The following is a 13,103-nucleotide window of genomic DNA, read 5'->3' as shown; positions in this document are numbered from 1 at the left end:
GAGGTAGAGCTGACGGTTAGGCGGTGTGGGGGAGTGGGAGGGAGAGGTTGCCTGGGCTGGCTTGGGTGACTAGGGTGGAGGTGGCGCCATTTGCTGAGATGGGAAAAGTCAGCTGGGGGCAGGGAAGGGGCCGATGTGCTTGGAGGCTGCTGAGTTGGCCACCTGTGGGGATGACTCGTCTGGTCACAGCCCCCCGAGGGCAGAGGACACAAGCCTGCTCAGCTGGGGCTGTGCCATGTCCCACCCTGCCCCATGAATGGTGTCATTAACACTGCTTGCTGATGCTGGCGCACGGAGTCCGGGATGTCCCCGGACCTGAGGAGGGAATGGGTAATTCCTGCAGGTCCGCGGTGCCCAGCAGAGCCTGGTCTGGATTTTGGGTGCTGAGGGGACAGTGTGGATTGAGTTGGGTGACTCATGGTCCTCACCACTTCCTGCCATTAGAGACTCCAGCCCACCCTCTGGCCCTGTGGTAATCAGTGGGTCCCTATTTTCTCACAATGGCCAAGTCAGAACCCCCAAGGTTTCTCCCCCATTCACCAGAAGGTCCGGGATCCTGCCCTGGGTGCCAGGAACACAGGAAGGGGTTGGGTCAACACAGGGAGCTGAGCAGACTCAGCAGATGTCCAGGACTCTGATTTCTGGAACAGCACCTGCATATAAAAAGTGCCTCATAGATGTTTGTTGAATGAATGAAGACTTTGGATCCAAATCTGGCTTCTTGTGACTTTACTGTGTCACCCTGGGTGAGTCACTGCTTCTCTCCGTGCTGTGGTTTACCCAGCTGGAAGTGAAGGGACTGCATTGATAGTTTCGGGGACCCTTCCAGCTTGAAGTTGGAGGATCCTGGAGAACAAGTGAAACTGTCCCTGTGGTGCCCTGGGGGTGCTGGAAGGGGAGAATGGCCTCAGACAGGGAGTTACAAGAACTGGGCTCTGCTGATCCTCCCTACCTTCCTCCATGGAGTCCTAGGTGAGCTCAGGCACAGCAGGCAGCGTGTGTGTGTGTGTGTGTGTGTGTGTGTGTGTGTGTGTGTGTTAGGGAGAGGTCTCCCGGACCAGAAGAGCCCACAGCTAGTGTCAGCAACACAAGAGTAGCCCCAGAACCTACCCTGATTGGTCCCAAGGTCTGAGGCAGGCAATTTCCATGCCCTGATGGTGCCAAGGCTCCCTGGGGCCCACATTGCTTACCCTCAAGGGTATCAAATGACTTCCCCAGCCAGAGTTATTCCGTCCACCCCTCTCCTTACCCACCAACACACAATAACCAATGCTAGGGGCCCAAACTCATGGCCCAAGGGCTGGGTCTGGCCTACCGGTGGGTTTTGTTTGACCTCAGTATTCTGTTCCTGAGAAACACTGACTTAATGTTTCTCATTAACCCAGCAGACTCTGTTCCCTCTGCAGCAGTGACCACCCATCCCTATTGTCTCCCAGCTGGTAACGTCACACATTGATATAATCTGCCTGCCCCCCGAAGGTGTCTGAGTTTGGAAACTCTGATCTAGCGTAACAACCCATTTTGTAGATAGGGAGACTGGGGAGTTGTGGGGGGTGATCCTAGTGTTTCTGGATGAAGGAGGTCAGGCTGCTTGCTCTCGTGGTCCAATAAGGAGATGCAGACAGATTGAGAAAGAAGGGATTTTATTTCTGCAACCGGTTACAGGGAGAAGGTCGGAGTAACTCACCAGACCCACTTGAAAGTACAAGTTTTTCTCCAGTGTTGTATACATTCTAAGCTGTATGCCTACGTGTGGGAGTACACCTTACCAGCGAGTAGGTCTGTTTCATTCCATCTTTATCTAATCTTTAGGGTCTAGGGTCTGGGAAGCCTTTTCTAGAGCCTTGGAAAGTTTCTTAATCTTTTTTTTGAGACAGAGCCTCACTCTGTTGCCCAGGCTGGAGTACAGTGACGTGATCTCAGCTGACTGCTACCTCTGCCCCTGGGTTCCACCAATTCTCATGTCTCAGCCTCCTGAGTAGCTGGGACTACAGGTGCACACCACCACACCTGGCTAGTTTATTTTTTTAGTAGAGATGGGGTTTTGCCATGTTGCCCAGGCTGGTCTGGAACTCCTAGCTTCAAGTGATCCATGCACCTCAGCCTCCCAAAGTGCTGGGATTCCAGGCATGAGCCACTGTGCCCAGCAGAAAGTTTCTTAATCCTAAATGGGCCCTGGTATGAGGTGTATGTGTAAGAATACTTTCATTATTTCATCAGACTTTCGGGTCTGAGAAAACCCAGGCGTGGTCTTAACGGGTTTGTTTTCACATTCCAGCCCTCATACTTGGACACCATTTTCTTCAGTTCTCTAATGTTTAACTTATGCATTCATGAGAATGAGAGGAAAGGGCTCTCTCTCTGTGTGTGAGAGACAGAGAGTGGCTGCTCTGGCTGCTAATGGAAACCCGGCTTGCCACACTAGGTTCATGGAATCTTAGTCCGTAGACACCTGTTTTCCGGGGCTCTGTATCCGTGGGGTAAACTTAGAACTTGCCTTGGTGCCTTTAGGTGTAATGTACTTTGCAGATCAATAACGTTTGCAATAGGAAAGATTATTTCAAAAAAGACCTTCAAAATCTATAGTCACCAAATAAATGTTTATGTCATTATCACTAAGGTCTCATTTCCAGATCTCTGCTCCAATATCATTTCTTCAGATTGGCCTTCTCTGATCACTTGACTTAAAACAGCACCCCATCCCCTCCTCTCTTCTATTTTATTTGTCCGAATCACTTCCCGATATCGCAGTTTCTATCCCACCAGCTTTCTACCTGCCTGCCCTCCGGGATGCCCCATGAGGGCAGGGGCTGGGTCTATTTTATTCACTGTGGTATCCCCAGGGCCAGAATAATGTCTGGCACATTTTAGGTGCTCAAAAAAAAAATTGTTGAAGAAGAGGGAAAATGAGGCCCTGGCCATTGCAGCCCCAGCACCAGACACTTTCCCTATAGCGGTTTCTTGGGTTGTTCCAGGGGCTTCCTGGGGTCATCTTAGAGTCCCCTAGTCATTGGGCAGCGGGCTCTACCCTGCATGGGGCCCCGTTTCAGGCCAAGTGCGGCCGGCCTCCCAGGTTTATGTCCTCCTCCAGAGGAGAAGGGGGCAGTGATGTCACAGAGGTCTGCCACCCTCGCTCCTCCCCAGTCTGACCGATCAAGGCTGAAATCCTAAGTTCAAAGCGACCACAGCATGGGTGTGCAGGTTGTGGTGTTTGTGAGCTGTAGGCAGGGCAGGGGCCCAGGCGGGTCATGGTGTCTTAAAAGAATGTTCTTTGAGCTGGAAGAATGAAAAAGGGAGGTGGGGAGGGACTAGCAGAGGGTGGGGAGAGAAGCCAAAAGGAGGAAACGCATCTTATTTTTCCTTGAAGAGAAAATAATGAGGGTGACTTCATTTTTTTTTTCCAACAGTAAAAATGTTGTTTGCTCATGAAAGTGATTCAAACAATACACACAAGCATGGGGAAGAAATGACCTGATATTCTGCCTCCCAGGGATCTAGTCAACAATCAGCCCACCAGGGTCAGATGGCCTGGTCTCAAATCCCAATGGGACCAACTTCCAACCGTTGACTTGGGAGGGTCCTCAACTTCTCTGTGCCTCAGTTTCTTTCGCTGTAAAATAGAGATGTGCCAATCCTCCTCTCCTCCTCCCTACCTACCCTCTGCTCTTCCCTCCTTGCCCCCTTTCTCTTTCTTCTATCTCAAAGAACATTCTTTTTTTTTTTCCGAGACAGAGTCTTGCTCTGTTGCCCAGGCTGGAGTGCAATGGTGCAATCTTGGCTCACTGTAACCTCCACCTCCCAGGTTCAAGCAATTCTCCTGCCTCAGCCTCCCGAGTAGCTGGAATTACAGGTGCCTGCTACCACATCCGGCTAATTTTTGTATTCTTAGTAAAGACAGGGTTTCACCATGTTGGCCAGGCTGGTCTCAAACTCTTGACTCATGATCCACCCGCCTTGGCCTCCCAAAGTGCTGGGATTACAGGCATGAGCCGCTGCGCCCGGCCCAAAGAACATTCTTTTAAGACACCATGACCTACCTGGGCCCTTGCCCTGCCCACAACTGGCCAAGGGCACATCCTGCACATCCATGTGGTCTATTTGAACTTGGGATTCCAGGCTTGATTGATACCTGCCACCCAGTATTATTGTGAGGATTAGGTAAATGAATACATAGAAAGGTCTTAAAACAGTGGCACATGGTGAGGGCCATATATGTGTTTGCATCATCGTTATTGTTGTCATCATCACCATCATCATCATCATCTTTTTAGAGAGCTCTTTATGCACCAGCCTGCCTTTCTTCCTCCCTCCCTTTTTCCTATCGTTCACCTATCCATCTCTCTGTCCCTCCATCCACCCACACATCCATCCATCCATCCACCCACCACCCATCCGTTTAATCTTCTCTAATGGGAACACACCCACATGTTCTGCAGGAACCTGCTTTTTCCACTCCGCATTCCATTCCATATGAAATGGACATGATTATGTCAATAAATGCTATTAAACAAAATGACTGAGGTCCTGGTAAATTGGGGTTTGGGGTTTGGGTGATGGAAAACCATCCCTGAACACCTGTTTCTCTGAGTTCTGTATCCATGGGGTAAAATTAGACTTTGTCTTGGTGCCTTTAGGTGTAATGAATTTGCAGATCAATAATATTTGCAATAAGAAAGATTATTTCAAAAAGATCTTCAAAATCAAAAGTAACCAAAAAAATGTGTATGCCATTTTAACATTTCCTGTTTCCCTAATCAGGCTGGGGTTCCTGCAGGCAGGGACTGTGTGTCCCCCACATCTTCCATCAGACTGACAACTCCTCAGGCAAGGCTGTTTCTCCTCTGTCTCTCTCTTTCTTGCTCTTTGCTGCCCTCCCACCCCAGCCCTGTGGACACCAGAGTTCTGGTTTCTGTGCCCCCTTTTCCACTCTGTATAACAGCCCCCTGGAAGGAGAGGACCACATTACTGAGGAGGGGTGTCCTGTGATTCCAGAGGGAACGGCTCTTCTCATCACCCCTGATGCCCGATATGAAGGGAACATGTCACCTGCAATTCACCACCTCTACCCCAAGCTTTGGCTAACAGACATCTCATGTTGAATGAGTCCAACAGAGAATGGCCAAGCTCCCTGCCCTGCTTTCCTTCCTGCAGCCTTCCCCATCTCTCTGATGACAACTCCATCCTTCTAGTTGCTCAGGTCCCAAATACTCCAGTGATCCTTGACCACTCTCTCTCTCACACCCACATCCAACTCATCAGCAAACCTCATCGGCTCTACCTTCAAGATACATTCGGGATCCAACCACTTCCCACCACCTTCCCTGTTACCCTGGGACCAAGTCACGCCATCCCTCGCTTGAATAATGGGAAGAACCTCAGTGCACCATCTAATGTCATACACACTTTACTCATTTAACTTCACCTATGGTCTGTCTCCCCCAGAATATAAATGTCATCAGAGTAGGAACCATGGTCTCTTTTGTTCATAGTTGTATCCTCACCACCTAAATGAGTGCCGAACGCATAAAAGACGATTCACATACACTTGTCAAATTAACAAATGAAGTTCTGCAAAGAGCCTCAGAACAGGCTGAAGCTTGCTGTGCTGAGCTGAAAGAAGAGGGATTTTCAGAAATGAGTCCATGCTCCCAGGTCATTGCTCTGAGCTCTTTTTCAAGTTCCCTCCTCTCTGGCTCCCCAAGAATGCTTGCCTGGGGTGGCTTCTGCTGTCTGTGGAGTCTGGGCACAAGGGCCTTCCCTCACCTGGTGGGGGTGGTATTGTGTGGTGAGACAGGTGAACCTGCGTGGAAGTTCTATCTACCACTTACTAGCAGTGAGAACTACGGCCATGATTCTCTTACCTGCCAAATGCGGATACAAGTCATAGTTGTTAGCATTTTAGTGAACACCAAGTGCCAGGAGCTGTGCTAATCTTCTTACATATAACTCATGTCTTTCCCACATCAACACAGTGGGACAGGTACTACTGTTACAGCTGCCAACTTACACATGAGGCAGCTGAGTCACAGAGAGGTTAAAAGATTTGATAAGGATCACAGGTGGTTAGAGGCAGAGCCCGCACATAGTCAGTCCTCAGAAACACTGACATCATTGCAATAGGGGTTCAGGTACAAGGAGTCTTTGGAGGGGAGGACGGGGCTGCTGGGGAGCTCTGGAGGGCCTCCTGTTGGCAGCTGAGCCCTGCTCCACCTGGGGCCCCTAGCTGAAGCTCCCCTTCCCCATCTCCCAGAGAGGCCATGGGCACGCTGACCTCCTGGATTGACAGCCCTGAATGAGGAGGGTGTGGAGCCAGGAGGTGGGGACCAGGCTCAGGCAAGCTAATCAGGTCGCAGGGTGAAATTAAAAGGGAGGAGGAGGCACCAACCCGTCAGAACTCACACTTCTTCCCGGCGAAGAAGTGCCCAGCACGGGAGCTGGGGAGCCGGAGCTGTTTTAGGAGGCTGGGAGCCAGGTGACAGGATGGCCCCAAAGAGAGCTGTGCAGCTGTCCCTGAAGATGCCTACCCACGCCGTGTGTGTAGTGGGAGTCTCGGCACATGTGGACGTTCACAGGTAAGAGCTGGGAGGCACTCACCTGGCTGCAGAGAGCTGATTTAGAATGGAGGTCATGGGGTGGGTGCCTGATAGACAAGTCAGGCACATTGAAGAGGATGCTGGCAGGAGATAGCAGAGAAGGTGGAGTTGGCTATGGAGCCTGGGAGGAAGGAACTAGGGTCTGGTCAGGTCCTCCTTGGGGCCCCAGCTTCTGGGCACTGGGCTCAGGACATTGGCCTCAAGCCCCTGGATAAGAGTCCGGCCTTAGAATTCTAACTCTAAGCTCTGGGGTCAGGCTTTGGGATCTGGGCCCTGAATTCTGACACCTAGGTAGAACTTGTGTGGAACATCAGATGGCTCAAGACGGGGAAGAGAACTGGTCCCCCCATCCCTCAACTTCTTGCCAAGCCCCCATCTCTCTGAGGCGAAGGGACGTGTGTGGTAGCTTGATCCTTGGAGGTCAGCCAGGGGTAACTAGATTGATTCCAATCAGGAGGGAGTGGTTAGGAAATATTCGGTGAATTAATATGAGGAGAGAACCTGGAGCCAGAAGGCTGGGGATCATGTTTGCTGTGACATGATGGTGATGACAGTGATTATGGTGATGAACAGTGATGATGGCGATGATGGCGGTGATGGTGGCAATGATGACATCTGAGGAGGCAGCAGTAACATTTGCTTCTCCTGTTGACCCAAATCTTTCCTGTGCTGGCTGTGCCCAGACGGGGACTTGGAGACTAATTTCCCTACCTGACCACTAAGGGAACTGGATTTGGTGATCTCTGGCGGCACTTCCAACTCTGACAGGCTGTCTATGGATTCCATCCCTGCTGGGCCAGGTGGGGTTGAACCCCTTGCAGATAGGGGGCTCGTGGTGGGAGTCTCCCTCAAAGAGGAGCTAGGGGCTGGGAGTCTGTTACTGGGTGGGATCTGAGCTCTTATCTCCCTCTTGGGACTCAGCCCCTGTGCCTGCTGGTCTGGCTAAGGTATGCAGGACCCAGCTGCCCACCTGGCCTCCAGTGATCCTCTGCCCGAGAAGCCCTTCCTGCTTCTCCGTTGGCCAGTGGTCTGTGACCCTAGTGGCAGGGCTAGGGAGGAGAACCAGGAGCCATGGAAACCAAACCTTGACTCTAAGTTGTTGCTGGGAGTCCTGGTGTGGGGGGCTGGGTCTCTCCGGTCTAGGTGGCTAGCAGAGACCCCATTGTCTCCTGCCCTGTTAACATAGGCTTGCCAGATTTAGCAAATAAAAATACAGGATGCCTAGTTGAGTCTGAATTTCAGATAAATAACAAAAAGCTTTTTTAGTATATTGCATGGGAGATATTTCTACTAAAAAAATCTGCTGTTTAGCTGAAGCTGAAATCTTTTTTTTTTTGAGATGGAATCTCACTCTGTCACCTAGGCTGGAGTGCAATGGCGCAACCTCAGCTCACTGCAACCTCCACCTCCTGGGTTCAAGCAATTCCCTGCCTCAGCCTCCCAAGTAGCTGGGATTACAGGCACCCACCATCACCCTGCTAATTTTTGTATTTTTAGTAGAGATGGGATTTCACCATGTTGGCCAGACTGGTCTCACACTCCTGACCTCAAGTGATCAACCCACCTTGGCCTCCCAAAGTGCTGGGATTACCGGCGTGAGCCACCGTGCCTGGCCGCTGAAGCTGAAATCTAACTAGCCATCCCACATTGTATCTGGGAATCTACTTTCACACCAAGAGTAAAAAGGGTCCCTTGCAGGCCCCCTTCTTCTTATTTCAGGCTTCTGCTCTCATCTGAGGGCATGACTGTTTCTAGAAGGTGATTTCAGAACCTCTGGCTCTACACGGTGCTGCTAAGGCCAGAAGCATTTCATGGGGAGCCAGGAGACCTGGTCTTAGCTCTGCCACTGACTTCCTGCCTGATGTGGGCCAAGTTATTAGTCCTCTGTGGGTTTCATTTCCTCATCTGAGCTCCCGTGAGATAGCCGAGTCCACTCTGCAATCCACTGTGGAGGTGAAGTACCCAGACTCCGGAGTCAAACACACTCCATTCTCAGGCTGGCTCCAGGCATGGCTGTGTGACCCTGGGCAAGCTGCTGTACTTCTGAGCCTCAGTTTCCACATCTGAAAATGAAGAAATAATAACGCCAGTTATAATGGGTTCAGGGGAAGATAAATGAGGCCATGCATGTATAAGGCCCCTCGCGCCGTGGGTGCCCTGGCAGTGCTCACAGCTCTGGTAGCTCTGTGAGTTCCCTTTTCTCCAGCATCTGTTCTTTCCCTCACACCTGAGAGGGTGGGAGGAGACAAGGACATCTCAGACTGCATGTGCTGGGAGCATAGGGTGTCCGTAAAGCTCCTTAGCATCCTCAAACGCAGGCCCTGGCCCAGCGAAGGGGCAACAGGAAGTTGCCTGGGTTATTCATAGCTGTTGCGCTCTGGTTGACTCTGGGAGGCAGAGGTTGCTCTGGGATCCTGAGTGAGCCCACGGGGCACCTGCACCCAAGAGCCCTTCAGGAACCTTCACCTGGGTGTTGGTGGTGACTATGGAGTTTCTAGCTGGTCTTACTGGTGGGAGGGGGGAAGCCCCAGAAGAGGAGGTGTTGCCTGTCACCTGAGCCGCTGGGAGTCTGAGCCCTCCAGGAGATGGGTGTGTAGGGATGACATCACAGGAAGTGATTCATTCCCCCAGGGGCTGTGTGAACTGGTTATTTGGAGAAACATTTGTGTTTAGGGTAATTGTGTGCCCCAGGGTGTCCCAGCCTAGGAAACCCTTAGGAATCCTCCACTCAGCATGTGCTGCAGGTCCAACCCCACACGCCAGTGGGCTAGCCCACCACCCAGTCCACCCCCACCCCCCACCCCAGTGGGCTACCTCACCACCCTGTCCACCACCGACCCCAGTGGGCTAGCTCTCCACCCTGTCCACCCCCCACCCCAGTGGGCTAGCTCACTACCCTGTCCACCCCCCACCCCAGAGGGCTAGCTCACCACCCTGTCCACCCCCTACCCCAGAGGGTTAGCTCACCATCCTGATGCCCCACACTCCAGTGGGCTAGCTCTCCACCCTGTCCACCCCCCACCCCAGTGGGCTAGCTCACCACCCTGTCTACCCCCCACCCCAGAGGGCTAGCTCACCATCCTGTCTACCCCCCACCCCAGTGGGCTAGCTCACCACCCTGTCTACCCCCCACCCCAGTGGGCTAGCTCTCCACCCTGTCCACCCCCCACCCCAGTGGGCTAGCTCACTACCCTGTCCACCCCCCATCCCAGTGGGCTAGCTCACCACCCTGTCTACCCCCCACCCCAGAGGGCTAGCTCACCATCCTGATGCCCCACACTCCACTGGACTAGCTCACCACACTGACCCCCACACTCCAGTGGGCTAGCTCACCACCCTGACTCCCTGGATCTGGCCAGACTGCCCTGGCTGTCCTTGTCCTTGCCTAAGGAGTTCAGGTGGCTCATGCCAATAAAGACAGGGGTGGGTAGTGTGAGGAATCCATCTGCGGTCCTGCATGGCCCTCCTTGACTGCCCAGAGGCCAGAACCAGAGCCCCAGGCTGGAGGCCATAAGGAACTTTTATTCTTTGGGATGCCGAAGGTTGGCCTTGTAGGCGACAGGGGCATTCTCCTGCACTTTCCCCCAAGCCTTCCCTACCCCTGCAAAAGCAGCAATGCAAGACCGACTCGGGATCAGAGAGTGGTAGAATTGGAGGGGCACAGGGGGAAGGGACTCTGCAGGCCTCTCAGATGCATTTTCTGGAATTCCCTATATTTCAGAACATGAAAATGCCAAAACAGAGTTTGAAAACTTGTGGTACACGTAATGTGTACATCGAGTAAATTAATGCTTTTAACTTGCACAGAAGAACAATGAGGCATAATTGTACTCCTCAGGGGAAAATTATAGGATTGACTCCGACACTAATTTCCAGCGAGCGACAGGCTGCCGGCAGCTGGCTGGACACATTCTCTGCTCCATCCTGTCACTGTGTCACTACAGTAGGAAGGACACTCTTCACCAGAAGAAACATCAAAACTTCAAGTTTCAGGGTCCTTGGACAATATGAAGCTGGGGTCCTCCGCAAGTTCCAAGGGACCCTGATGGGCCTGGGGGTTGTAGAACGGGACTCAGAATGGTGGAGGGTGGCATTCTTGAAACATAAAATATTGACATCAGGAAGGGCCTCAGAGGTCAGCCACCCCTTAATTCTGTGGAACTCCCTGCTCTCCTGGGTCCTAGCTGCCACTTGCCATTTTGGGACTGGCTGGGAATCTCTCCCCCTCCCTCTGGCCCCCCAGGCCCTCCCCTTTCCACCTCCTTACCCCTTCCTGGCATTTCCTGGATCCTAGTCTTGGAATGTCTTCTCACTCCGAGCCCTCTCCTCTTCCCTTCTTAACTCCCATCCCTTTTACCCCCAGCTGGTCTTTGCAGGCTGTGTGATCTTGGGCCAGTCACTTAGCATCTCTGAGCCTGTTTTCTTCCACGTCACTCCCAATAGGAGTGACATCCCTTGTTGCTTGTACCTGCGAAGCTGGCACCTTTATTTTTTCCATTTCATTTTATTTTTATTTTTGAGATGGAGTCTCGCTCTGTTGCCCAGGCTGGAGTGCAGTGACATAATCTCGGCTCACTGCAACTTCTGCCTCCCAGGTTCAAGTGATTTTCCTGCACTCCTCAGCTCCCCAAGTAGCTGGGACTACAGTTATGCACCACCCCATGTTTTTAATTGAGACAAGGTTTTGCCGTGTTGTCCAGGCTGGTCTCGAACACCTGACCTCAGGTGACCTGCCCTCCTTGGCCTCCCAAAGTGTTGGGATTACAGGTGTGAGCCATCTCACCCGGCATCAGTTTTTATCTTTTTTTTTTTTTTTTTTTTTTTTTTAGACGTGGTCTCGCTCTGTCACCCAGGCTAGAGTGCAGTGGTATGACTATGGCTCACTACAACCTCAAACTCGTGGGCTCAAGTGATCCTCTGCCTTAGCCTCCCAAGTAGCTGGGATTACAGGCCTGAGCCACTGTGCCCCCGCCTAGTTTTTCCATTTTGCATTGAGGAATTCCACAATCCAAAGAACACGGACATGCTTTGGGGAGAGGAGAGGTGACTGACGACTTGGACTCTAAATTCAGGGCCCTATCTCTCAGGGACATTCTGGTCCCCAGCCCCTGTTTACCTCTTCTGGGAAGACTAGTAAGTGAAAGTTGTCCCTCTTCTCCAGCCTCCATTCCTGGCAGGGTAGAGCTCCACTTGGGAGAAGGCTGGTTCAACCTGCGCCCTCAGCCTGGGCTCTCTGGGCGTGCCCCTCCCCAAGCAATGACAGGGCATAAGGCACCCACTAGTGTGATTTCTGTGAATGAGGGAGAAGACAGGACACAGCCACATCATGTGTAACTCCTGACTCCTGAGAAAATGCCTGAGCATGCTGAAGGGTCTAGGATATCAGCCATTGCCCTCCCTCAACCTCCATCAGGCCCAGCCAGCCCCCGGGAGAGGACCCAGGGGAAAGCTAAAGCCAGGGTTGCAAGCCAGGGGACTGGGGGTTGGAGCTGCCCCCTCCCACTGTCTGGCGCCCACACCTCACATCTCAAAGAACCTCCTGTGGTCTTTTCCCCAGGGCAGCCTGCTCCTGGGCGCCTGCGCTGTGTTGGGCTCTGGCACTCGGTGATGATACGGCCCATGGCCACATGTGAGGAGCTTCCATCTTAGTCGGGGAGTTAAACAAATTTCAGGATGTGGGTTTCAACAATTGCACACCTGGCCCATTTTCTTGGTCAGGTAGGAGAGTGAAGGGAGGCGCCAGGGTCCTCTTAACCACAGGGCCCTGTGTCCTCTTTTGCCCAGGTCTGCCCACTCCTCCATGCCTTTCAGGTGCCCTCTGTGGCAGTAATGATCATGAGGGCAGCTCTGGTTTTTGTTTGTTTGTTTGTTTGTTTTTGTTTTCGTTTTGAGATGGAGTCTTGCTCTGTCACCCAGGCTGGAGTGCAGTGGCATGATCTCAGCTCACTGCAACCTCCACCTCCTGGGTTGAAGCGATTCCTCTGCCTCCACCATACCTAACTAATTTTTTTTTTTTTTTTTTTTTTTTTGAGACGGAGTCTCGCTCTATCACCCAGGCTGGAGTGCAGTGGCCGGATCTCAGCTCACTGCAAGCTCTGCCTCCCGGATTCACGCCATTCTCCTGCCTCAGCCTCCCGAGTAGCTGGGACTACAGGCGCCCACCACCTCGCCCAGCTAGTTTTTTGTATTTTTAGTAGAGACGGGGTTTCACCATGTTAGCCAGGATGGTCTCGATCTCCTGACCTCGTGATCCACCCGTCTCGGCCTCCCAAAGTGCTGGGATTACAGTCTTGAGCCACCGCGCCTGGCCACCCAACCAATTTTTTGTATTTTTAGTAGAGACAGGGTTTCACCATGTTGGCCAGTCTGGTCTTGAACTCCTGACCTCGTGATCTGCCCACCTCAGCCTCCCAAAGTGCTGGGATTACAGGTGTGAGCCACCGCACCCGGCCGGCAGCCCTGTTTTAAGTGCTCACTGCACTATCTCAATTAAACCTCACAACAAGCCTG

General features: G+C 52.3%; 3 protein-coding genes across 3 annotated transcripts in view; 1 reads left to right on the top strand and 2 right to left on the bottom strand.

The window, feature by feature from the left end:
- The window catches only part of SDHB (succinate dehydrogenase complex iron sulfur subunit B), a 689,037-nt gene that overhangs the window by 178,931 nt on the left and 497,003 nt on the right, over window positions 1-13,103 (bottom strand). The window lies entirely within an intron of this gene.
- PADI2 (peptidyl arginine deiminase 2) overlaps window positions 1-13,103 on the bottom strand; it is a 579,517-nt gene that overhangs the window by 130,672 nt on the left and 435,742 nt on the right. The window lies entirely within an intron of this gene.
- PADI1 (peptidyl arginine deiminase 1) overlaps window positions 6,391-13,103 on the top strand; it is a 169,791-nt gene continuing 163,078 nt past the window's right edge. The window contains exon 1 of the mRNA XM_050791233.1: window positions 6,391-6,572. Within this exon, the coding sequence (XP_050647190.1) occupies window positions 6,481-6,572 (92 nt within the window). The 5' untranslated portion in view covers window positions 6,391-6,480. The remainder of the gene's footprint in view (window positions 6,573-13,103) is intronic.

Source organism: Macaca thibetana, chromosome 1 (assembly GCF_024542745.1).
Source record: "Macaca thibetana thibetana isolate TM-01 chromosome 1, ASM2454274v1, whole genome shotgun sequence".
Taxonomy (NCBI): domain Eukaryota; kingdom Metazoa; phylum Chordata; class Mammalia; order Primates; family Cercopithecidae; genus Macaca; species Macaca thibetana.
This window is presented reverse-complemented; position numbering and strand designations above follow the sequence as displayed.